Below are 22,980 nucleotides of genomic sequence, written 5' to 3' on the forward strand. Positions count from 1 at the left end.
AGGAGTGTTGCATGTGAGATGAGACTGATAGCCCAGCAAAGTCTTCCTCACCCTATCCTCCCCGCTCTCTCCCTCCCCTCTCTCCTCACCCCTTCCCCTTCTTCCCTCCCTCGATGGGAACCAGCTGGGCTTAACAGGGGGATGTGTGGTGGGATAGAGAGGGGGCTGGATGGAGAGCAGGCATGGGGCCCAGGTTCTCCCTTCACACTTATAATACAGGACTAACAGACACACACACACTATCATGCAGGTTTAGACACTCACTGGTTTTGACTTGCACACAGTAACACACACAAGCAAACACAAAAACATACACACAAACACGCTCACTGAGCCAGTGGGACCAGAGATAGTTGGTGCGGTTTAGATCTGTAGTCTCTGGCTTGGGTTAAAGCACTTAACGATCCAAACAGCTGCTGCTCATGTAAACTTTCCAACCCTCTCTCCCTCCTCTCTCTCCGTCTGTCCCACTCTCTCGCTCACCCTGTCCCCCTCTTTCTCCAACTACTTCTCCCCCTCTCCTCCTCTAAATCTCTAACTTCCTTCTACCAAAATCTTTTGCTCTCTCCATTTTCTCAAGCTGGTTAGATGTACACACATATACCCAACATACAGTGGGGAGAACAAGTATTTGATACACTGCCGATTTTGCAGGTTTTCCTACTTACAAAGCACGTAGAGGTCTGTAATTTTTCTCATAGCTATACTTCAACTGTGAGAGACAAATCACATTGTATGATTTTTAATTACTTAAAAATCATATAATGTGATTTTCTGGATTTGTTTTAGATTCTGTCTCTCACAGTTGAAGTATACCTATGATAAAAATTACAGAACTCTACATGTATCAAATACTTGTTCTCCCCACTGTATATCTGGTATTGGAGTATCTGTTAAGTTTTCTCCATTGATTAGTCTGCATGTTGAAGACTAACCAAAAGCACAAAGGGATCATCTATCCACTTCCTGTTCCATCACCTCTTTTTATTGTCATAAGCCCAAAGAGATCAGCCTGGTCTCATAGACTAGATGTAAAATACTGTAGTAAACATAAATCTGGAACACTCAAATTAGTATATGTTACGTTTGGTATGGTTACTTAAGGCAAAAACAAAAGTAGGGTGGTTGGTCGGGGTGGATAGGTAGGCGTGTAATGTGAACATCTAGCAATCAAAGGTTGCCTGTTCAATTATCATCACAAACAACTTTAGAATTTTAGCTAATTTGCAACTTTGTAACTACTTTTACACTACTTTGTAACTACTTAGCATGTTAGCTAACCTTAACCCCTAGCCTAGCTAATGTTAGCCACCTTGCTAATGTTAGCCTTAGCCACCTAGCTAATGTTAGCCACAACAAATTGGAATTCGTAACATATCATTTGACATGGAAGATGGACATCCAAAAATGAATACATACCATAGGAAACGTAACATACTAATTGGAGTGGTCCGAATGTACTTTGACTATGTTACTTCTACCCCTGAGTCCAGGTTGAAGAGATGCATCTTGTTGCATGTGGCATTTACATTGGTCTGCAAGGGGGTCTGTTTCGCATGCAGTTAATCCCTATTGAGTCTCGAGGTCCTCTGAGAAAAGCTGTTGTGATTGCAGACAAAAAAACGCCATGTGTGTCCAATTAGGGGAATTCCGCTGCTTTGTGTGTGTGTGAGGCAGATCATTACTTCAGAGCCCCCTCTCACCCCTGCTGTGTGTGTGTTCAGAGTGCCCTAAGCTGGGTGGTAAATCATCATCACTTCAAGGCTATATCACCCTCTGTGTTTTTATATTTGTATATGTGTATATTTGTCATCCCGGGGAGACCAAAGGCCACTAAAGCTGTTACAGACCTAAAGACTACATTTTTTTTGCTTCGTGAACTAGTTCAACTCAAACTGTCACCGTTCTGTTAGATAATGATAGATGTGTCATGCGGATACATAAGGTTTTCAAAACACACAAACAGAGACGCTCTACTTCTCTCACACACAGCCACAGAATCACTCAACACAGATACACATACACACAGATCCTGCAAGTTCACTCAACTCAGACACAGAGATCCTGCAGAATAACTCAACACAGGTACACACACACACACACGAGTGCTGACTGAGGTGGGCTTTTTCAAACCTGAGCTGTACAGCCGGGAAAGCCAACCCTCCCTAGACGACATATACCCCACTGTCTTATTCACATATATACACACACACACCCCCTCATGACCTAAACATCAATGCACTCGCACACAAACATTAAATAACCTAGATGATATCTCACTTACACACTTACTGCCACATTCAGAGAAACAACTTTTCTTTCTCTCTCTCTTACTGACAGAATGAGGCTTCTCTGTGTGTTGAGGGAGTGAAATGTCATCTGCGCTGGTGTTGATTGGACGGTCCAAGGCTGTGTGGAATAGAGGGATGATTGGAGAGAGTGGCTGATGAAACCAGACTGTGTCTGTCTTTGTGCTCAGGCATACTGACAGACAACTCTGTCCGGGGTCCTAAATGGACCTCTTTGTGAAAGTCTGGAATTGGATCAACTCCAGAAGATTATAGCTCACTGAAAAGAGGTTCTCTGTTTACAAGCATGTCTGCCTATTCTTTCTTTTTCACGCCTTCTCCCTCTTTCTATCTCTAAGTTTCTCCGTCTCTTCTTTTTAACTCCCCCCTCTCATCAGCTCTTTACTGAATATCTGTTTACTCTCATAACTAACATTGACTAGCTCTGCATTACGAAGAGACTTTCGTAGAAGACTACTACACTAATTTGTGTGTAATTTACAAAACCATGCAATTACATAGGATCTGTGCAAAGCTGTGATTATAAATGAATGTGAAAAATCCAATTATATTCCATGACACTACATAAACTGACTGACAGTGTAACTCGGCGAGTGTTCATGGACAGTGTGTGTGTGTCTCCACTGATCCAGGGCTGTATCTTGGCTCTCAGAGAGAACTGGGCTTACAAAAATGCATCCAGAGAGAGGGAGAGATATTCCTCCCATCGGTCTGTCAGACTGAGAGAGAAATTCATATGAAGGGCCAGACAGGAAATGACCTCGCTGGGGCAGGGGGGTTCCCAGATGGGCTGCATTTCTGACACACACACACACACAGCTGCATTTCACATACACACAGTTACTCACTCATAACAGAGCGTACCTGATCCTAGTTCTGTGTAGAGTCATGACACACTGTGATCTCTAACAATAGATATGCATGAGAACGGGTATAATGCTCTTCTCTAACTCTGGGTTCTCCCTCACTGTAAGGCAATCCTAGGAATTTACCGCTACATTAGTCAGAAAAAATGAATTGCAAAATTGCATCACTTGCTTTTCTATAATCTGCGGTTAGAAAGATAAGAAAGATCCTAAAAAAATGCTTCTCTGTGACATCACAGGATAGGATTAAAAGTAAATCACTGATTTTCAAAATCTGCAACGAGTATCACTGTATAAAATCACTGTTTTTCAAATGTTTTAACTTTAGATGATGGCATTGGGTACAACTTTTTAACTACAGTTTTTTTTGTAGAAATGCGCCATTTTCACACGTTTACACTAGTAATGTACTGGAGATGATGAAAATGAGGTTGAAAGTGGAGTGCTGGAGATGATGAAAATGAGGTCGAAAGTGGAGTGCTGGAGTTGCCGTGACTGTAAGTCGCTCTGGATAATAGTGTCTGCTAAATGACTACAATGTGAACATGTAAATGCATGTGGTGCATGTGCACAACTGGCTGGGTGGGTGTGTGTGACCACTATTTTAGGACAAATCTGCAACCTTGTCTCCAGAGTCAGTGCTCATGTAGGATTTACTGCAATGTTCTTTCACTCTGGTCTTCTACAAGATGTTGTGGTTACATTGCAAGTGTATCCAGACCTCTTGATTCAAGCTGTGGGGCACTAAAGACAGCGTGTACACGGGCAGCCCAATTCTGATTTTTTGCCAAATTTATTAGCAAAAGATCTGATCTGATTGGTCAAAAGACCAATTTAGTGGCACAAGATCAGAATAGGGCTGCCTGTGTAAACGCAGCCTATAGAGGAAGCAACGCTTGTAGGGCACTTACACACAGTAGGCAAGGGCACTTACACACAGTAGGCAACATTACACAGTCAGCCTGGTCTCATAGACTAGACGTAACATAGTAAATGTAAATCTGGGACTCTCAAATTAGTATGATATGTTACATTTGGTATGGTTACATAATACTGACAGTAGGGTAGTTGGGTTGGTGTATAACACAAATGTCTTGCAACCCAAAGGTTGCATGTTCAACTCTCGTCATGGACAACTTTAACATTTTAGCTAATTAGCACCTTAACAACTACTTGCTACTTAGAATGTTAGCTAACCTTAACTCTTTAATATAACTCCTAACCTTAACCCCTAGCCTAGCGAATGTTAGCGTTAGCCATCTAGTTAACGTTGGCCACAACAACTTGGAATTTGTAACAAATTAAAACGTATTGTATGAATTTCAATTTGTAACATATCATAAAATTGGAAATCATAACATCATACAAAATGGATGATGGACATCCACAAATTAATACGTAGGAAATGTAACATACTATTTGGAGGGATACTATGTTACGTTGACCCCTGTGCCCAGGTTGACAGTTTACAGACTAGACTAACCTACAGCCTACAGTCTAATCTACAGTCCACTACATGGCTCACTGAACTGAACCCTGACTACATAGATCATGCTTTGTACCCAGCCTTTCAAGTAGAGATCCTAATCAAAGATTTGGCACCCCGCCTCTGTAGTCTTAACACAGGCACCATGACCTGAATTCCTCTTGCATTAATGTGAACCATGTGTGTTTGAGCCCCAACCCTCCCCAAGGTACCACTGACCAGCCATCTTGAATACATTGGTGTTCATTGATGATGGCATGGAGGTAAATGACTGTCTGCAAGCAATTTGAATTCTAGCAGTAACACACCGAATTAAGTGTTTTTCTTCAGTGCAACATTTGAGATTCTGTGGAATGAGAACGTTTTATTTTACTGTCTTCCTCTGGTGCTAGGCCTATGCTGTCTGGAGAGATCCATTATGCACTTTGAAACGTGTGCGAGGAGGTAGTCCAAGACTGAGTCACTCAGTCCGGGATCCCCCGGGGGACCCTCGTGGGAAGGAAGGCTTCCCGTCTGCTTTCTCCATACCGAGTATCGAATCTCACCTCGCGAGCCATAGGGGGTGCGGGGGCACGCGGAAAACTCGGTCAAAGGGTTCAGCCACGTATCTCTCTCTCTCTCTCCATGCCTCGAATACAACAAGATACCGTATATGCGTCCTATCTTCCACGCATTTGATTAGATTTAGAGGACGTGTGTTTGTGTGCATGCACGCGCAGCTCTGAATCCTGTGCGTCAGGCGCTGTACACTAATGGTGGGGACGGGAGATGCGGGGGAGGGGCTGAGCGCGCGCGCGCGTGTGTGTGTGCTCTGCGCGTGAACCCTGCGTTCAGGTCTGTAATTTGCTCCAGATGACCACTTGGGGCCGGGATATGGATCATTCTGGGGAGGTGAGCGTTTCCTCACACGGCATGACAGCGCAGCGCACAAATAAATGTATTCTATGAACAGCAGTTTTTAGCCATGGATCCAGACATCTTTTCACACTAAACTAAGTGTAGGACAACTTTCCTCCACAATGACGGAGCAACAAGTGAAAAATGGACATACGTATCGGACACCAAAGTGAGAGTGGAGAGTCGGGGTAACTGCACTTGAACACAAAGGGGGAATGCCGCATCAGAAGCTTGAGCCAACTGCCGTTTTGGAATGGATACCGGTAATTTCGTTGGTGTCATCTGCTTTCTCCTTTTCTCTTGTGACGGGTTCCTCTCGCCTTCACCCGCCAGCGGCTTCTGTCCTGAGCGCTGCGACTGCCAGCAAGCGCAGCACATCCTCTGTACAAACCGGGGGCTGCGCGCGGTGCCCAAGGTGCACTCCTCGCGGGTCCCAGAGGACGTGCTTGTCTTCAGCCTCGGCGGAAACTTCATCGGTAACATCTCCGCCTTCGACTTCACACGGTATGGAAATCTTATAAGGTTGAACTTACAGTATAATCAAATACAGACCATTCACCCAAAAGCGTTTGAAAAGCTCTCCAAATTGGAGGAGCTGTATTTGGGCAACAATCTGATATCAACAATACCCCCAGAAACTTTACAGTCACTGGCAAAACTGACAACTTTGTATGGCAATAACAATGACATTAAGAAGATTACTCCAGAGCTGTTTGGTAACTTGGAGAGCATTGTGAAGCTGAGGTTGGATGGGAACGCCATAGAACTGTTACAGAATTCAGTCTTTAAGAGCTTGACTAATCTACATTATCTCCATCTAGAATCGAACCAGCTGAGTCACATTCACAGAAACGCCTTTTCCAAGCTCACCAAACTGCGCTTTCTCAACCTGGCGCAGAACAAACTGACAGCCGTGCGTAATGTGTTTACGTTCTCCCAGCTCAGGTCACTGAATACGTTGCTGCTCTCTGAAAATGAAATACAACACGTCGGAAACCACGTCTTTCAGAATCTGAAAAAGCTTTCTAAACTATCCCTCAGCAATAACAACATCTACCATTTGGAAAGCGAGTCGTTGAAAGGACTGTCGAGCTTGACAGAATTTCTGATTGACGGGAACGAACTGGAGAATCTTCCCGCAGGACTTCTCGACCCGCTGGAGAGAGTTGAGGAGCTGGACTTTAGCTGCAACCAAATTTCCACAGTGGACCCCTCTGCTTTTGAACAACTGAAGCATCTGAGTGTTTTAAAACTCAAAGACAACAGGCTCACGAGCCTCTCCGGTAACATATTCGCCCTCAACAGCGGCCTTTACGATTTGGATCTCCATGGCAACAACTGGACGTGTGACTGCCGCCTGGGCGAGCTGAAGCAGTGGATGAAGTCGGCGCACTCTCAGGGGAAGCTGCTGACCGTTTTCCTGCAGTGTCATCACCCAGCGACACTGAGGGGGAAGTATCTAGATTATATCAACAGCTCCCAGCTGCAGCCCCCAGGGAATTGGAGCCACTTGTGTGAGACCCAGACTAGGCCTGAGGAGAGCAGAGGAGGGGGTGTCCTGGAGAAGGAGCTGGAGGACAGGGAGAGAGGGCAGGGAGAGGTGAGGAAGGAGATAGAAGGGGAGAGGAGAGGAATAGAGGCAGAGGAAAGGAAGGATGGAGAAGAGCATAGGGAAATTGGGAGTAGAGAGGGAGTGGAGATGAAGGCAATAGAGAAGGTAGGCAGGGGTAGAGAGGGAGAGGATAGGAAGGAGGGAGAGGAGGAGGTGGGTATCCAAGGGGACCAGGGAGGGCAAGATGAGCGGGACAAATCCCTGTCATCAAACAGGAAGAGGAGGAAGAAAATATCTGCCAGCCCAAGGTCGCGACCTTCTGCTGAGGCTTCTGGGAAGCGTGAGAAAGGGAGGTGGGATTCCGTTCCGGGCCGCAGCATTCCTCAAACACAAGCCCCTCTCCTGAACAACCCCACGCCTCCAACCACAACCTGGCCTCAGACAATTGACCACCAAAATAGCCATGGTAACCATCTCAGTGGGCCAATCACAGAGCTCCTCACCTCCTCTCCTCCCACCCCTCGAAAAGAGGAACGGTTTGACCTGTTCAGAGGCGGTCACGAGGACATTATACCTGCAGTGACCGACCCCTGTGTGTTCAACCGCCACTTCATCACCAACGTGACAGTCGACCAGGTCGCCTCCAGCACGGCCACGGTCCACTGGACCACACGCGACCACAGCCGCTTTACACCGGGAGCCGGACCGGGACTAGAAGAGGTTCACTACAGAGTGCTGTTTGACCGCTTTGGGTCATCTGACCGTTTTCCTCGGTACGTGTACGCCCGTGGCACGGCGCGGTCGGTGATGTTACGAGAACTAAGCCCAGACATCACCTACATGGCTTGTGTTGAGGGTGTGGTGGGAGGGTCTGTGTGTCAGGTGGCGCCCAGGGACCACTGCGCCGGATTGGTCACTCTCCCAGAAGAGGTTCATCACCAAGAGACACTGACCTCTGACCTCCAACTGGTCACCGTGGGAACACTGGCCGGCAACGCCGTCCTTCTTCTGGTGATTGGAGGAGCCTGGCTGGGGCGAAGTTTGAGGCGGAAGCTGAAAAGGAGGAAGTCAGCAGTGCATGTGCGCCACATGTACTCCACGCGGCGACCGTTCCGCAGCTCCATGACAACAACAGCGGCGGTGTCAACAGACTTCACAAGCTTCCAGAGCAGCCGGCCGCCACGCCTCGGAACCCTGGAGGAAGGGGGCGACCTTATAGAGTTCCCCTGCGACCGTTTCCTTGACATCAGCCCCACCCGTAGAGACAACAGTGACATGCAGAGGTTCTCAGATTAATAAACACCATAGACCTGGAACTTGAAAACATGTTTGCGCTGTGACCCACTTAAGCGCTAGAATATATATTTTTTATTGTGAGCATTAGATAATCCATATTTAGAACCTGAGAACACCAAGATGCCATCACCAGGAAGGAACATCCTCAGGAGAATGTGTAAGATGCTGCAGAGACAGAGACAGAAGTGGACTGGTATTTAACCTGCACTCTGGAGCACTTCATGACCATAGCAGGACCACAGCCAGGGTTGAGTTATGACCATAGAACCACAGTAAGGTTGTGTTCAAGCAATATGACCACAGTTATAGTTCTGTTCATGGGTTATGACCATATGACCACAGTTATAGTTCTGTTCATGGGTTATGACCATATGACCACAGTTATAGTTCTGTTCATGGGTTATGACCATATGACCACAATTATAGTTCTGTTCAAGGGTTATGACCATATGACCACAGTTATAGTTCTGTTCATGGGTTATGACCATATGACCACAGTTATAGTTCTGTTCATGGGTTATGACCATATGACCACAGTTATAGTTCTGTTCATGGGTTATGACCATATGACCACAGTTATAGTTCTGTTCATGGGTTAGGACCATATGACCACAATTATAGTTCTGTTCAGGGGTTATGACCACAGTTATAGATCTGTTCATGGGTTATGACCATATGACCACAGTTATAGTTCTGTTCATGGGTTATGACCATATGACCACAGTTATAGATGTGTTCATGGGTTATGACCATATGACCACAGTTATAGTTCTGTTCATGGGTTATGACCATATGACCACAGTTATAGATCTGTTCATGGGTTATGACCATATGACCACAGTTATAGATCTGTTCATGGGTTATGACCATATGACCACAGTTATAGATGTGTTATGACCAAAGTTGTCTTTTTATGGGTGATCAAATAGCTGAGCTCATCAGGGCTGATTCAGACACTACAGGATGTCAATCCCACAGACTTCCTCTAAGCCTCATGCATTTCCTGTTCCATTGCCGTGTGTGTGTGTGTGTGTGTGTGTGTGTGAGAGAGAGAGAATTACCTGATTTCATCTGGTGCTAATATTAGACTAATAGACATTAAATTGTGTATAAAATGTCATTTGTAATGTGCTTGAAAATGCAAGAAAAGATGGCTGCTGGTTGGCAGAAATAATTATTTGGTTTTATGTTTTTATACTTTTATACTCAACTATGTATTGTGCTGGTGCTAAGTAACAAGTAAGTAACCATGCATTTCCTGACTGTTGGACGTAATGGTCCATTTGCCTGTATGAAAAGAAAGACCGATGCCTTTGCAAATAATGGTGTAAGTCCTTTGTTCATATGGCTCCGAAACAAATAAAGAAACCGATATTATAGTTTTGCTATTTTTACAGAAGGGCAGTAAGTTTAACGTTTGTAGTAATACTGCATATTCATTCATTAGAAAACATGTTGTGTGTGTAATGTATGCCTGCGTTTGTGCAAGTGTGTGTTTCATCATGTACTTAGTGTGTGTGCGTGTGTTTCAAGACAGAACGTCTGGCAATAGTTAGGTGTTTTTTTGGGTAGACCGGGTGGAGTACCTCCAACACTCAGGCCTGATCAGCTCTACACTCCAAGCCTGTCAACAGTGTGTTACCATAACAACAGCAGACACAGACAGACATATAGACCAGGAAACACGGTCTGAGATATGAAACAGAAACAGCATAATCCACTTCAATATCCTAGTTGTTTAAGACTGATATGTTACTTAAGTTTTTGTTAAACTATAGTGGATTGGGCCTGTCCCCTACTGATAGTGAATAAAAGTCATCACTATTGACTTTGACTAGTTCTTGGCCCTCTCATATCCATTTTCTTTCACTCAACCTGCTAAAGCTAAGTTACAGACGGGTAAATAAATCTGTGATCGCTGACCTTTGACTCATTCAATCAGGGTGCCTCAAACTGTCTTCAGTTGCAGAAGATATCGCTAGGGGGCAGACTATAACCATTCGTCTGACAGGCCTATTAGATCAAATCACATTTTCTCCTGATGGAGGCAACCGAACTTGAGTAAAAATCACAATAAGATACCAGAGAATAAGTGCTTTTATTTTCGTATTAGGTTTGTAGCGATTGTCAATATCTGTACAAAAAAAACACAAATCACAATACAGACACAGAAGGATACATAGATACAGGTAACAGGTAACAGGTTATAGGCCAATGTACTGTGTGAGCCTAGTTTACATGATAAATACACTGTAGGAAACTAGTAAGTGCTTTACAGAGGTTAAACAAAGGGCCAGGAGTTATCTTGGTCAAGTGACATGGTCAAGGAAAACTCTGGGCCCAACTTAATGTATGTACAAACATTGTAATACTTTCAAAGGGAAAAGAGGCTTTGCATTACATTGTTACAAAACAAGGGCATCCTATTCATAGGACTTGATATAAATTTGTATAAAATGTACATTTGTGTTAGTTGTCGTTCACGTTCTGCATTTCAGAGAGGCCTATGTTATACATACAACCATACACAAACACATACGCAATGTAGTAACATTATTTAGTCATGGTTAGAGCCAGGAGTTTAACCTGACCCAGTGACCTGACTAGGTAAAACTCTGGTCCATAGTAACAGGCTATTTTTAAGCCCCAGAGTTGTTCCTGGAGAAACTCCTGGTCCTAGTCATGGTGTAAGTTACAAGACCCAACTCCGACGCATTCAAAAAAATAAAAAATACTGCCACTAAGAAAAAGGTGATATGATAACAAGTATGTTTGCAGACACACAGCCATGAAGCAGTCCTGGAATAGATAGCACAGTACTTGTCTGATTTCCCACTAACTGAGACACATTGGTCGACTGATTCCCCCAGACACAATACGATCCAGTTCACAGGTGACTATGATCACACAGTTAGAGAGACAGAGACTAGGGTTGCAAAAACACTGGTAACTTTCCCAAAATGCACAAGTTTTCCAGAAATCACGGTTGGGAAAGTTACCGGAATTTTGCAAACCTACCGGAGATGTAAGGCTTATAGAGACCAGTCCAGTTCTGCTATACATGTGTCCATAGAGGCTAGGAGACCAGGAGAGGGAGCCATTTAAGACTAATGAGATGCACCCACCTAGGGTTTAATCCCTGATTCCAGGTAGAAGTTGCCTCTAACCACAGATCAAAGATCAGCTCACCCTTCCCCATCCTAACCTTAACCATTAGGGGGGAAACACATAACTGACCTTAGCTCAGTGTTTAGGAGTAACTACATCCTGTACTCAATTGGAGGGGGGTTGATTCTGAACCATAGAGATGTACTAGAGAGTTTGACTCCTGGGACATTATTGGAAGCTCTCTATCCAACTCTATGTTCCGAACCACATGCGCACCCACCCGCGCTTTAATTTTTAATTGCTGTGCGCTCCATCGCCCCCTCCAGCTGAGGAGGTGGAGATGCTGTTGGATTGGATGGCCTGCTGCTGCGACCCGGGACATAGGGGGGAGGGACTTCCTGTCGAACTCCCTGGACCTGGGGCACAGAGACAGCTGTCAATCAAATTGACCTGGCTAGTGTTTGACAGCTCCCTCTCTCTCTCTGATTAAGATCTGGGTCCAGAGGAAAGTCTACAATAAAAACACTATATATAAAAATAACAAAATGTCACTATAAATAAAGCAGTTATATAATTAATGACAACTCATGTACAGTTCATATAAGGAAAATAGCTATTTTATTTTGACATTTGCATTACTGTGGAGCAAATAGAGCAAAAATGGAAATATACCAATAAAGTACATCTGTCTGTAACACCCAAGAATGTGCTCACTGGTTACATCAACTATCATTCTGACAAGAATGTGCTCACTGGTTACATCAACTATCATTCTGACAAGAATGTGCTCACTGGTTACATCAACTATCATTCTGACAAGAATAGGCATCATAGATGTTTCAATTCAGTCATCAAGGTGCAAAGGGGTTTTCAATCTCCCTTTTCAACCTCATATGCCAACCATTTCGAGACTGTAGCCCTGTGTTTCTGACTCTGGATGTTTCTTGAATTGGGGAGACCCTCTGACAGGGAGCTACACTGGGCGTCAAGAACTTGAGGCTTTAAGCTGCTATCCTGGACATGTAACATTTTGCCAGTGTGCCAGGCACTTCATCAAGTGTTCTTGGGAGTGAATCATACCTTGAATTTATGAAAGTTTTACACAGAGCAGCACAAGTCTCTCACAGGGCCATCCCACTGGGCACAATTCAACGTCTATTCTACGCTGGTTCAACCAGTGGAGGCTGCTGAGGGGAGGACGGCTCATAATAATGGCTGAAATGGAGCGAATGGAATGGCATCAAACACATGGAAACTATGTATTTGATGTATTTGATACCATTCCACCGACTCCCCTCCAGCCATTACCACGAGCCCGTCCTCCCCAATTAAGGTGCCACCAACCTCCTGTAGGTTCAGCTTAATTTAATTGAAATGATGTGGAAACAACGTTGATTCAACCAGTGGGTCGCTGCTAAGACCCAGGTTTCACTAAAAACAATAGGAGTGTTTCACACTCTGCAAAAGTGTCCTGTGTAGCAGGCCCATCACACTCACATGGGACCATGTACAGTGCCTTGCGAAAGTATTCGGCCCCCTTGAACTTTGCGACCTTTTGCCACATTTCAGGCTTCAAACATAAAGATATAAAACTGTATTTTTTGTGAAGAATCAACAACAAGTGGGACACAATCATGAAGTGGAACAACATTTATTGGATATTTCAAACTTTTTTAACAAATCAAAAACTGAAAAATTGGGCGTGCAAAATTATTCAGCCCCTTTACTTTCAGTGCAGCAAACTATCTCCAGAAGTTCAGTGAGGATCTCTGAATGATCCAATGTTGACCTAAATGACTAATGATGATAAATACAATCCACCTGTGTGTAATCAAGTCTCCGTATAAATGCACCTACACTGTGATAGTCTCAGAGGTCTGTTAAAAGCGCAGAGAGCATCATGAAGAACAAGGAACACACCAGGCAGGTACGAGATACTGTTGTGAAGAAGTTTAAAGCCGGATTTGGATACAAAAAGATTTCCCAAGCTTTAAACAGGAGCACTGTGCAAGCGATAATATTGAAATGGAAGGAGTATCAGACCACTGCAAATCTACCAAGACCTGGCCGTCCCTCTAAACTTTCAGCTCATACAAGGAGAAGACTGATCAGCGATGCAGCCAACAGGCCCATGATCACTCTGGATGAACTGCAGAGATCTACAGCTGAGGTGGGAGACTCTGTCCATAGGACAACAATCAGTCGTATATTGCACAAATCTGGCCTTTATGGAAGAGTGGCAAGAAGAAAGCCATTTCTTAAAGATATCCATAAAAAAGTGTTGTTTAAAGTTTGCCACAAGCCACCTGGGAGACACACCAAACATGTGGAAGAAGGTGCTCTGGTCAGATGAAACCAAAATTGAACTTTTTGGCAACAATGCAAAACGTTATGTTTGGCGTAAAACAACACAGCTCATCACCCTGAACACACCATCCACACTGTCAAACATGCTGGTGGCAGTATCATGGTTTGGGCCTGCTTTTCTTCAGCAGGGACAGGGAAGATGGTTCAAATTGATGGGAAGATGGATGGAGCCAAATACAGGACCATTCTGGAAGAAAACCTGATGGAGTCTGCAAAAGACCTGAGACTGGGACGGAGATTTGTCTTCCAACAAGACAATGATCCAAAACATAAAGCAAAATCTACAATGGAATGGTTCAAAAATAAACATATCCAGGTGTTAGAATGGCCAAGTCAAAGTCGAGACCTGAATCCAATCGAGAATCTGTGGAAAGAACTGAAAACTGCTGTTCACAAATGCTCTCCATCCAACCTCACTGAGCTCGAGCTGTTTTGCAAGGAGGAATGGGAAAAAATGTCAGTCTCTCAATGTGCAAAACTGATAGAGACATACCCCAAGTGACTTACAGCTGTAATCGCAGCAAAATGTGGCGCTACAAAGTATTAACTTAAGGGGGCTGAATAATTTTGCACGGCCAATTTTTCAGTTTTTGATTTGTTAAAAAAGTTTGAAATATCCAATAAATGTCGTTCCACTTCCTGATTGTGTCCCACTTGTTGTTGATTCTTCACAAAAAATACAGTTTTATATCTTTATGTTTGAAGCCTGAAATGTGGCAAAAGGTCGCAAAGTTCAAGGGGGCCGAATACTTTCGCAAGGCACTGTAGATGGTACACATGGTACAGTATGTATCCTTGTGGGTTTTGGGATAGGAGTAGGAGTCTGTTTTGGGATAGGACTAGGAGTCTGTGTTTTGGGATGGGAATCTGTGTTTTGGGATAGGAATAGGAATCTGTGTTTTGGGATAGGAGTAGGAATCTGTGTTTTGGGATAGGAATCAGAATCTGTGTTTTGTGATAGGAATCTGTGTTTTGGGATAGAAGTAGGAATCTGTGTTTTGGGATAGGAGTATTGTAGAGGGTAGGGGTATACCTCTGGGTGTTTTGGGATAGGAGTATTGTAGAGGGTAGCTATATAGCTCTGGGTGTTTTGGGATAGGAGTATTGTAGAGGGTAGGGGTATACCTCTGGGTGTTTTGAGGATGGGCGGGGTCGGGGTGTTACTCACTGAGGTACCCCTGTGATTCTCTCTGGCGGGTGGAGACAGGACAGTCTTTATGGGTCAGCAGGATCTGCTTCAGCTGGCCAACCTCTGACCTCAGAGTGGTCACCTCGTTCTGGAATGGTACGAGGGACAGAAAGGTTAATGATAGTGTGACAATGTGTGAGTGTATGTGTTTGCGTGCATAAACTCATGTTGTCTAGGGTTGTCACGATACCAGAGGAAAAAAGTCCTACGGTTAGAAAGAAGCAGCCTTATGTCACCCTGAATCACGGTTTGATTTCCGTGCTATAGCACACAATATTTAACATTAAATAGGTTTTTAAAGGACCAAAGAGTTTAGTCTGCTTTGAGTTTTACTTTTGTCCAGGGAAAATCAGTTATGGTAGTATCGCTGTACTGGTATGGTGACAACCCTCGTATAAACTTACCTGCAGCTGCATGTTGTTGTGTGTCAGCTCCTCTGCCTTCTTCTCCAGAGCAGACACCCAGACCTTCCTCTTCTGTCTGCATCGAGTGGCCGCAGCTCGGTTGCGTTCCAGGAACTTCTGCCTGCGCTCGTCTGGGTCCTGGTCCACAGACCTCCTGCGGCGTCCTCCAGTCGCCTGGCCTGCATGCAGGGAATGTGTCTGCTGGGATGAATGCATCTGCTGCGCTGCTGGAGACAACTGCACAACAGACAAACACGGGTCATTAAACCTGTACAACTTTGGATCCTCTGTGATAAGGGCTGCCTTCAAAATAGCACCCTAATTCCAATTTACTTTTGAGTGCACTACATAGGAAACGGGTTCATTTGGGATTCAAAAGGTCTATGCAATAGCTCCATAATGTTGATGCAACAGTGGTGATGACAGGCAATTTTACAGATGTCAGATTACAGCAATTGGCAACCAACCCTCACGCTAAACTAACAAAGCTTGATATAGAGTGGTTGTCATGTCAACAACTAGGTAATACTGTACCTGAGCAGCTATGGAGTGGAGGGGCAGGTGAGGCGAGGTCTGGTGGGTGTGGCTGGCCTGCAGGTGCGAGGGAGGTGATTGGTGAACCGGATGATGCGGCGCGTTCCCTGATTGGTGGCCCAGGCTGTGGGCGTTTCCCAGGTGATGTGGAGGGGCGTGGCAGTGCTGCTGGTAGGAGATGGGCGGAGCCTGCTGCAGGTGCTGATGATGCTGCTGCTGCAGTTGAGTGTGCCGTTGGCGCGGTGACATCTCCATCATGTTACCCATGGTGGGACCCATGTTGCCGTTGGCGACAGCTCCCGGGTGTGGGTGTTGGTGTTGGTGGAGGTGACCCACGGTTTTAGCTCTCTAAGGAATAAAAACATAACAAAACATAATACCATGAAATTACAATTAAAACTGATCTCTACAGGCCCTTTCTTACCAACTCCCAAGTGATTTTATTTTTGTCCAAAAAACAGACTTGGCGTTTAAAAGCATTAAAGCATTTCCAACAAACATCACCACTGAACTAAGCAAAGGAATACAACTGAAAGTCGTCATTGCTTTTCTTATTCTTTCTCTTCTTTTACAGCTGTGAAAACAGTTAAGAGGTCAAAAAGTACCAATCATCAATGACACTTCATATCTTAAGTTAACAGTGTATCACTTGATATCTTAAGGTAAATGTATCACTTGATATCTTAAGTTAAGTGTATCACTTGATATCTTAAGTTAAGTGTATCACTTGTGTGTATCACCTTACAGGGGTGTCAGTTAGCCTAACGGTTAAAGAGGTGAGCCAGAAACCGGAGATGAAATCCCAGGTGCAACAATGGACCTGGGGTTCCAACGGAAAGTGAGCTGGCAAGCAGGGATACCAGCAAGCAGTATAGAGGCTTCACTACAAACCCGGGTTCGATTCCAGGCTCTATCACAACCAGCCGTGATTTGGAGTCCCATAGGGCAGCGCACAATTGGCCCAGCATCGTCCGGGTTTGGCCGGGGTAGGCCGTCATTGTACATAAGAATTTGTTCTTAACTGATTTGCCTAGGTAAATAAAGGTTAAATAAATAAAATAAAATTCACCTGCGGGATCATCTGAGACCAGCCACCCGGACAGCTGATGAAACTGTGGGTTTGTACAACCGAAGAATTTCTGCACAAACGGTCAGAAACCGTCTCAGGGAAGCTCATCTGTGTGCTCGTCATCCTCACCAGGGTCTTGACCTGACAGCAGTTTGGTGTCGTAACTGACTTCAGTGGGCAAATGCTCACCTTCGATGGCCACTGGCACGCTGGAGAAGTGTGTTCTTCATGGATGAATCCCGGTTTCAACTGTACCGGGCAGATGGCAGACAGCCTGTACGGTGTCATATGGACAAGTAGTTTGCTGATGTCAATGTTGTGAACAGATTGCCCCATGGTGCCTGTGGGTTTATGTTATGCGCAGGCATATGCTACGGACAACGAACACAATTGCATTTTATCGATGGCAATTTGAATGCACAAAGATACCGTGACGAGATCCTGAGGCCCATTGTTGTGCCATTAATCCGCCGCCATCGCCTCATGTTTCAGCATGATAATGCACGGCCCCCCCGTACACAATTCCTAGAAGCTGAAAATGGCCCAGTGTTTGGGATTCTCTGGTACAACAGCGTGTTCCAGTTCCTACCCAATATCAAGCAACATTGCACAGCCATTGAAGAAGAGTGGGACAACTTTCCACGGGCCACAATCAACAGGCTGATCAACTCTATGCGAAGGAGATACTGTATGTCGAGCTGCATGAGGCATCTGGTGGTCACACCAGATACTGACTGGTTTTCAGAACTACGCCCTACTTTTTTTTAATGGTATCTGTGACCAAAAGATGCATATCTGTATTCCCAGCTATGTGAAACCCAATTTATTTCAACTGACTGTTTTCCTTATAGGAACTGTAACGCAGTAAAATCTTTGAAATTGTTGCATGTTGTATATATCCATTGTTTAATGGATATGGACTGTTCGTATCATGTATTTGTGATTGATATGTTGTTGTCTCACCTTGCTATCTTAAGATGAATGCACTTACTGTAAGTCACTCTGGATAATATTCTTTTGAATTACAAAAAATATATTGTCACAAATGTATAATTTGTACAGTTCTTTAGAAAAAAATGTAGTTATTTGTTATATTTGACTGTAAAACATAATACTAATACTTTTTTCCCTGAGAGTGAGGCAGATATTTGGCATTTTGCAAAAAAAACATGATCATTGGTCTCTCTGAAATGAAACCATCAAGTGATAGATTTTAAACAAATACATGTCTGTCATTGAGCCACCCCATGACGCCATGATTAGATAAAAACACACAATTCCATTAAACAATAAAAGCAAATTGATAAACATTTCTGAAAATGAATATATAGCGAATTGTAATGAAACTTTTCACTTCTATAATAGAATATAACTAATACATAGGCAAGCTATTTTACATTTTATTGTTTTACAAAGTGGAATTAAAATGTATTTAATTATCATTTTTTGGCAACAATCTACACAAAATACTCTGTAATGTCAAAGTGGAAGATATTTATATTTTTAAATAAATAAATTCATAAATCAAATATTGTCGTTGCATAAGTATTTAACCCCTTTGTTTAGGCAACCCTAAATTAGTTCAGGATTGAAATTTGGCAAAACAAATCACATAATAAATGACATGGACACACAGTGTGTAAAATAATAGGGGTTGACATGATTTTTGAATGACTGACCCTTCCTCTGTTCCCCATACAACATCTGTAAGGTCCCTCAGTCAAGTATTGTATTTCAAGCACAGATTCAACTACAAAAACCAAGGAGCTTTTCGAAAGCCTTATAAAGAAGGGCAGTGATTGGTAGTTGGGTACAATAACAAATCAGACACTGAATATCTCTTTAAGCATGGTCAATAATTATGCTGTGGATTATGTACTTAACCACCCAGACACATCAAAGACACAGTCGTCCTTCTGAACTGAGCTGCATGACAGGAAGGAACCTGCTCAGGGATGTTACCATGAGGTCTTGGTGACTTTAAAACAGCTACAGAGTTAAATGTCTGTGATGGTAGAAAACTGAGGATGGATCAACAACATTGTAGTGACTCCACAATAATTACCTAAGTGACACAGTGAAAATAACAATACAAATATACAGAATAAAAATATTCCCAAATGTACATCTTGTATGCAACAAGGTACTAAAGTAATACTGCAAAAACACACGGCAAAGGAATACACTTTCTGGACTAAATGCAAAGCCTTATGTTTGGGGCAAATCCAACTCATTTTTAAAAATGTTTTTATTTAACCTTTATTTAACTAGGCAAGTCAGTTCACAGCTCTAGCAGTGAGCTCTCACACTCAGCAAGAGAGGCCGGGCAAAGCTTGTGTCCCAATTGGCACCCTATATAGTGCGCTACTTTTGACCAGAACCTATAGACAGGCAATAGGGCTCTGGTCAAATGTAGGGAATAGGGTGCCATTTGGGACAGAAACAGAGAGTGTTTCTGGAGAATGACATCATCCAACATTACTATTGCTCTCGGTTATGCAATATTTCTTTAAGAGAAGTAGTTTATTTTTTCTGTTCCATTCACCAATGAAAAAATGGAGTACATTTAAAGAGTGCCAACGATGAGGTCATGTAGCTGTCTATGCCAGTTTTGCCAGCCACACAGACACACACACTCTCTCCCTTTTTCCTCTCTCGCACACGCACACACACACACACACACACACACACACACACACACACACACACACACACACACACACACACACACACACACACACACACACACACACACACACACACACACACACACACACACTCAGAAGCAACAGTATAAGAGTCCTGGAGTTGTGTTTACTACATTGAAACCCTGTAACACTGGTTCTATGATTCCGTCACAGTTCTATACTGGTACATTACTCCAACAGGTTGATATTTCTGTGTGGCTGATCACCCTGAAACCATGCCGTACTGTACTCTACCTCATGTGACAGAGTCAAACAGATATCCATCACTGTTTCACACATATGTCCCAAATGGCAACCTATTCCCTTTATAGTGCACTACTCTGGTCATAAATGATGTAGTGCACTTTATAAGGAAAAGGGTGCCATTTGGGATGCATACATTCCCTCACTGAAGGCCTCACTATTTAACTTATTTAACTTGCAGAGTTATTGAATTCTAGAAAGGAGCTAACTTGACCTACTTTCAGTAAAGCTAACCTAGATGCTATACAATTAATAAACCCACAAGTCTCATTCTCTAATCTGCTGAGCCATTTGTCATGCTAAACAACAACATGTTTAAAATACATCAACTTTATAAAAAAACTATTTGTATATATTTGTCCCAATACAAAGTCCAGAAACGAGTCATTCAATTCATTATAAAAGTTCCTAGACAAGCGACAGTTGTACGTTGGCCATGTCAAAGTCCTCAGGTCAAAACAGGTATAGATATGAGTCCATAGAGAGAGCTGCTACTCAGACGAGAGGAGGAGAGTGTTAGAACACATAGACCAACCAGCCCCAGGCTGTGGGTCAGATGTTAGCCCGAGACCTTTCTGGTTCAGAAACATGACACCATATAGTCCCCAAGCACAGGGTCAGCACGTGAGGCCATTTCCTGTGTGTGTTGTGCATGTGTGAGGCTGGGGAGTCTCTTGGAGAGTCTAGTGCCTGTTTAAAGTTGTAGATTGTGAAGTGTTTTGTGTGTGTTTTGTGTGCTGGATTTTACTTAGAGCAAATTCTTCAAGACAGCCTTTAAAAATGAAAAAAGGTCAATACGTAAGAAAAAGGTCAAGTTAAACAGAGAATCAGAAATATATCACTTTTGAGTGAATTACAGGGATAAAGAAGGCTAGAGGGAGAACATGTAAACTGTGACTTCCTCTGGTTGGGGATAGTGTATGTAAAGGTGTAGAGTTACACTCCGTTTCCTCTCTGTTCCAGCCTAGGAGGAATGAGAATAGCCAGAGGGTGAATGGGGCCCCACAGAGAGAGAGAGAGAGAGAGAGAGAAGAGAGAGTGTGTGTGTGTGCGTACACGTGTGTGTGTGCGTGTAAATGTGAGAAGGAAAAGGTGAGAGAGTGTGCAAGAGCATAGGCAGCATGAAAAACATGACATACATAAGAGGTGAGTAGCTGTTCCATGTTTGTATTGGAAGAAAAAGTTCAGGATAACAAGCCCAAACAACAGCTCCTCTAATCTCTGTCATCATAGAGAACCATGCAGAAACATGAACATCATGTGAAAGAAGAAAGAGCCTTCTAATTGGTCAGGACCATGAAAGAGTATTCTGATTGGTCAGTACCTGAGGTGAAGAGCAGGAAGAGTTGTGGGTGGGACCTTGGATGCTCATCATACTGGATCCCATAGGCATCTGTCTTTCCATCTGAGGAACATAACAAATTACTTATTATTTCTACACAATTTCTACACAATTTAACCTTGAAAACAAATCAATTGAAATCTATACAGCCTGTAAATGCTTCCCGTTTCAATCAGTTCCAAAGGATAATTAGTAAATAATTACAATGTAATACTGGGACTTGGAAATAGCAATGTAACAAGCAAGAGGTATTTCTCAAGTATAGGCTCCTTAAAGAAGGCCAGTGTAAGTAACGTTGTATGTACTCACAGACATGTGCTGGGCAGATGCTCCCTGCATGGCTGGGTCTGGCAGGGTGCCAGGCATGGAGGCGGCCAGGGGCTGTCTCTGTCTGTTGTTCCTCAGGTGCAGTAGGGAGGAGAGGGGCCCAGGGACAGGTCTGAGATCAGTGGGAGAAAGAAATACTCAGACGTCAGAGAACCTCAGTAAACAGCCTCTACACTGGTCTCAGATCAGGGACAGAGAAAATAGAGAGAAACATGGGAGAGTGGAGAGGTTGAGGGAGAGAGAAGAAAGCGATTGAGATGTAAAGGGAGAAAGTTTGATGTAGCTGAGAAAGAGATGGAAAGTACGGTGAGATAAAGCGATAGAAAGAGAGGAGGTTCAATTAAAGTGATAGAGTGATAGAGTGATAGAGTGAGACAGAGACAGAAAGATGGAAAGTAGAGGGGGAAAGTAATAGATTGAGCAGAGGGAGAGACATACGCCACAGAAGGGGCTGGGGTGCGATGTGATGATGTAATGCTTTTGGCCCTCAGCCAATCAGACTGCGTGGTCCTCCCTCGCTGCGCTGAGGTCATCCCTGGTGATGTCACCACTGACTCTTTAGCAAGCAGCGAAATAAACGTGCAAAAAGAAAAGAAAGAACCGAACCAAAACAACGCCTCCTAACGTAACCATAACAGTCCGCCCGGGCCAACAGCCAGACACTCGGAGATGGGGTCGTCCTAGAAACCAGTGGTAAACACAGGGAGAAACAGTCAGATCCCCGGAATCCAACACAGATCACCTCATTGCTAGCTCGGCCTGGGCTACAGAGCACGACGTTGTCTGACTTTAACTGGCCATGTGATATGGTCCCTTCCCTTCCTTAGTCAATGTACTCTAATATGTTGTAATCAACTGGACTGTACTACTCAACTGTACTATGCTGTGTTGTGCTCTGCTGTAGCTAAGCCCACTCTAACTCTTCTGAAGGGCTCATAGAACTTCTGTTACTTCTGAAACTCTAGGTTTGTGTCCCAAATGGCACCCTATTCCCTATATAGTGCACTACTTTTGACCAGAGCTCTATGGGCCCTGGTTAAAGGGAATAGGGTGCCATTAGGGACTGAGAATAGACCTCTAGCAGCAGTGTCTTGAAGTTCTGAAACATTTATTCTGAATCAATCAATGAACGTCACCGATTGGCCAGAGAGAGAATGTAAGGGCTCATTAAGGTATCCATAACACACCGTCTTTCCAGCACATGGTCTGACTAGATAGCTCAACTCACTGCCTCACACACCAGAGATACATGTAGCTACCTAGCTCTAGTTAGTAGCTGTGTG

At 43.8% G+C, this 22,980-nt stretch overlaps 2 protein-coding genes across 4 annotated transcripts in view; one reads left to right on the plus strand and one right to left on the minus strand.

Moving 5' to 3' along the window:
- Nucleotides 1-5,056: 5,056 nt before the first annotated feature.
- LOC112264406 (TLR4 interactor with leucine rich repeats-like) lies at nt 5,057-9,783 on the plus strand. Of its 2 annotated transcripts, XM_042295277.1 has the most exons (2): nt 5,057-6,062; nt 6,380-9,783. In XM_042295277.1, the coding sequence occupies exons 1-2, from the start codon at nt 5,774-5,776 to the stop codon at nt 8,404-8,406; spliced, it is 2,316 nt and encodes a 771-aa protein (XP_042151211.1). In that variant the 5' UTR covers nt 5,057-5,773; the 3' UTR covers nt 8,407-9,783. The 2 variants fall into 2 exon arrangements, with proteins under 2 accessions (XP_042151211.1, XP_024296762.1); XM_024440994.2 differs by having other exon boundaries at nt 5,057-9,783.
- Nucleotides 9,784-10,485: 702 nt separating this feature from the next.
- LOC112264407 (cyclic AMP-responsive element-binding protein 5) overlaps nt 10,486-22,980 on the minus strand; it is a 37,060-nt gene continuing 24,565 nt past the window's right edge. Inside the window, exons 6-11 of one of the 2 annotated variants that reach the window (XM_024440995.2) lie at nt 21,680-21,809; nt 21,353-21,433; nt 16,009-16,356; nt 15,475-15,711; nt 15,050-15,158; nt 10,486-11,930 (exon numbers count right to left, since the gene is read on the minus strand). In XM_024440995.2, the coding sequence (XP_024296763.1) occupies nt 11,809-11,930; nt 15,050-15,158; nt 15,475-15,711; nt 16,009-16,356; nt 21,353-21,433; nt 21,680-21,809 (1,027 nt within the window). In that variant the 3' untranslated portion in view covers nt 10,486-11,808. Of the gene's footprint in view, nt 11,931-15,006; nt 15,159-15,474; nt 15,712-16,008; nt 16,357-21,352; nt 21,434-21,679; nt 21,810-22,980 lie in introns of both variants that reach the window. The other variant, XM_024440997.2, reaches the window with a different exon arrangement.

The sequence above is a fragment of the Oncorhynchus tshawytscha genome, linkage group LG13 (genome assembly GCF_018296145.1).
Source record: "Oncorhynchus tshawytscha isolate Ot180627B linkage group LG13, Otsh_v2.0, whole genome shotgun sequence".
NCBI lineage: Eukaryota > Metazoa > Chordata > Actinopteri > Salmoniformes > Salmonidae > Oncorhynchus > Oncorhynchus tshawytscha.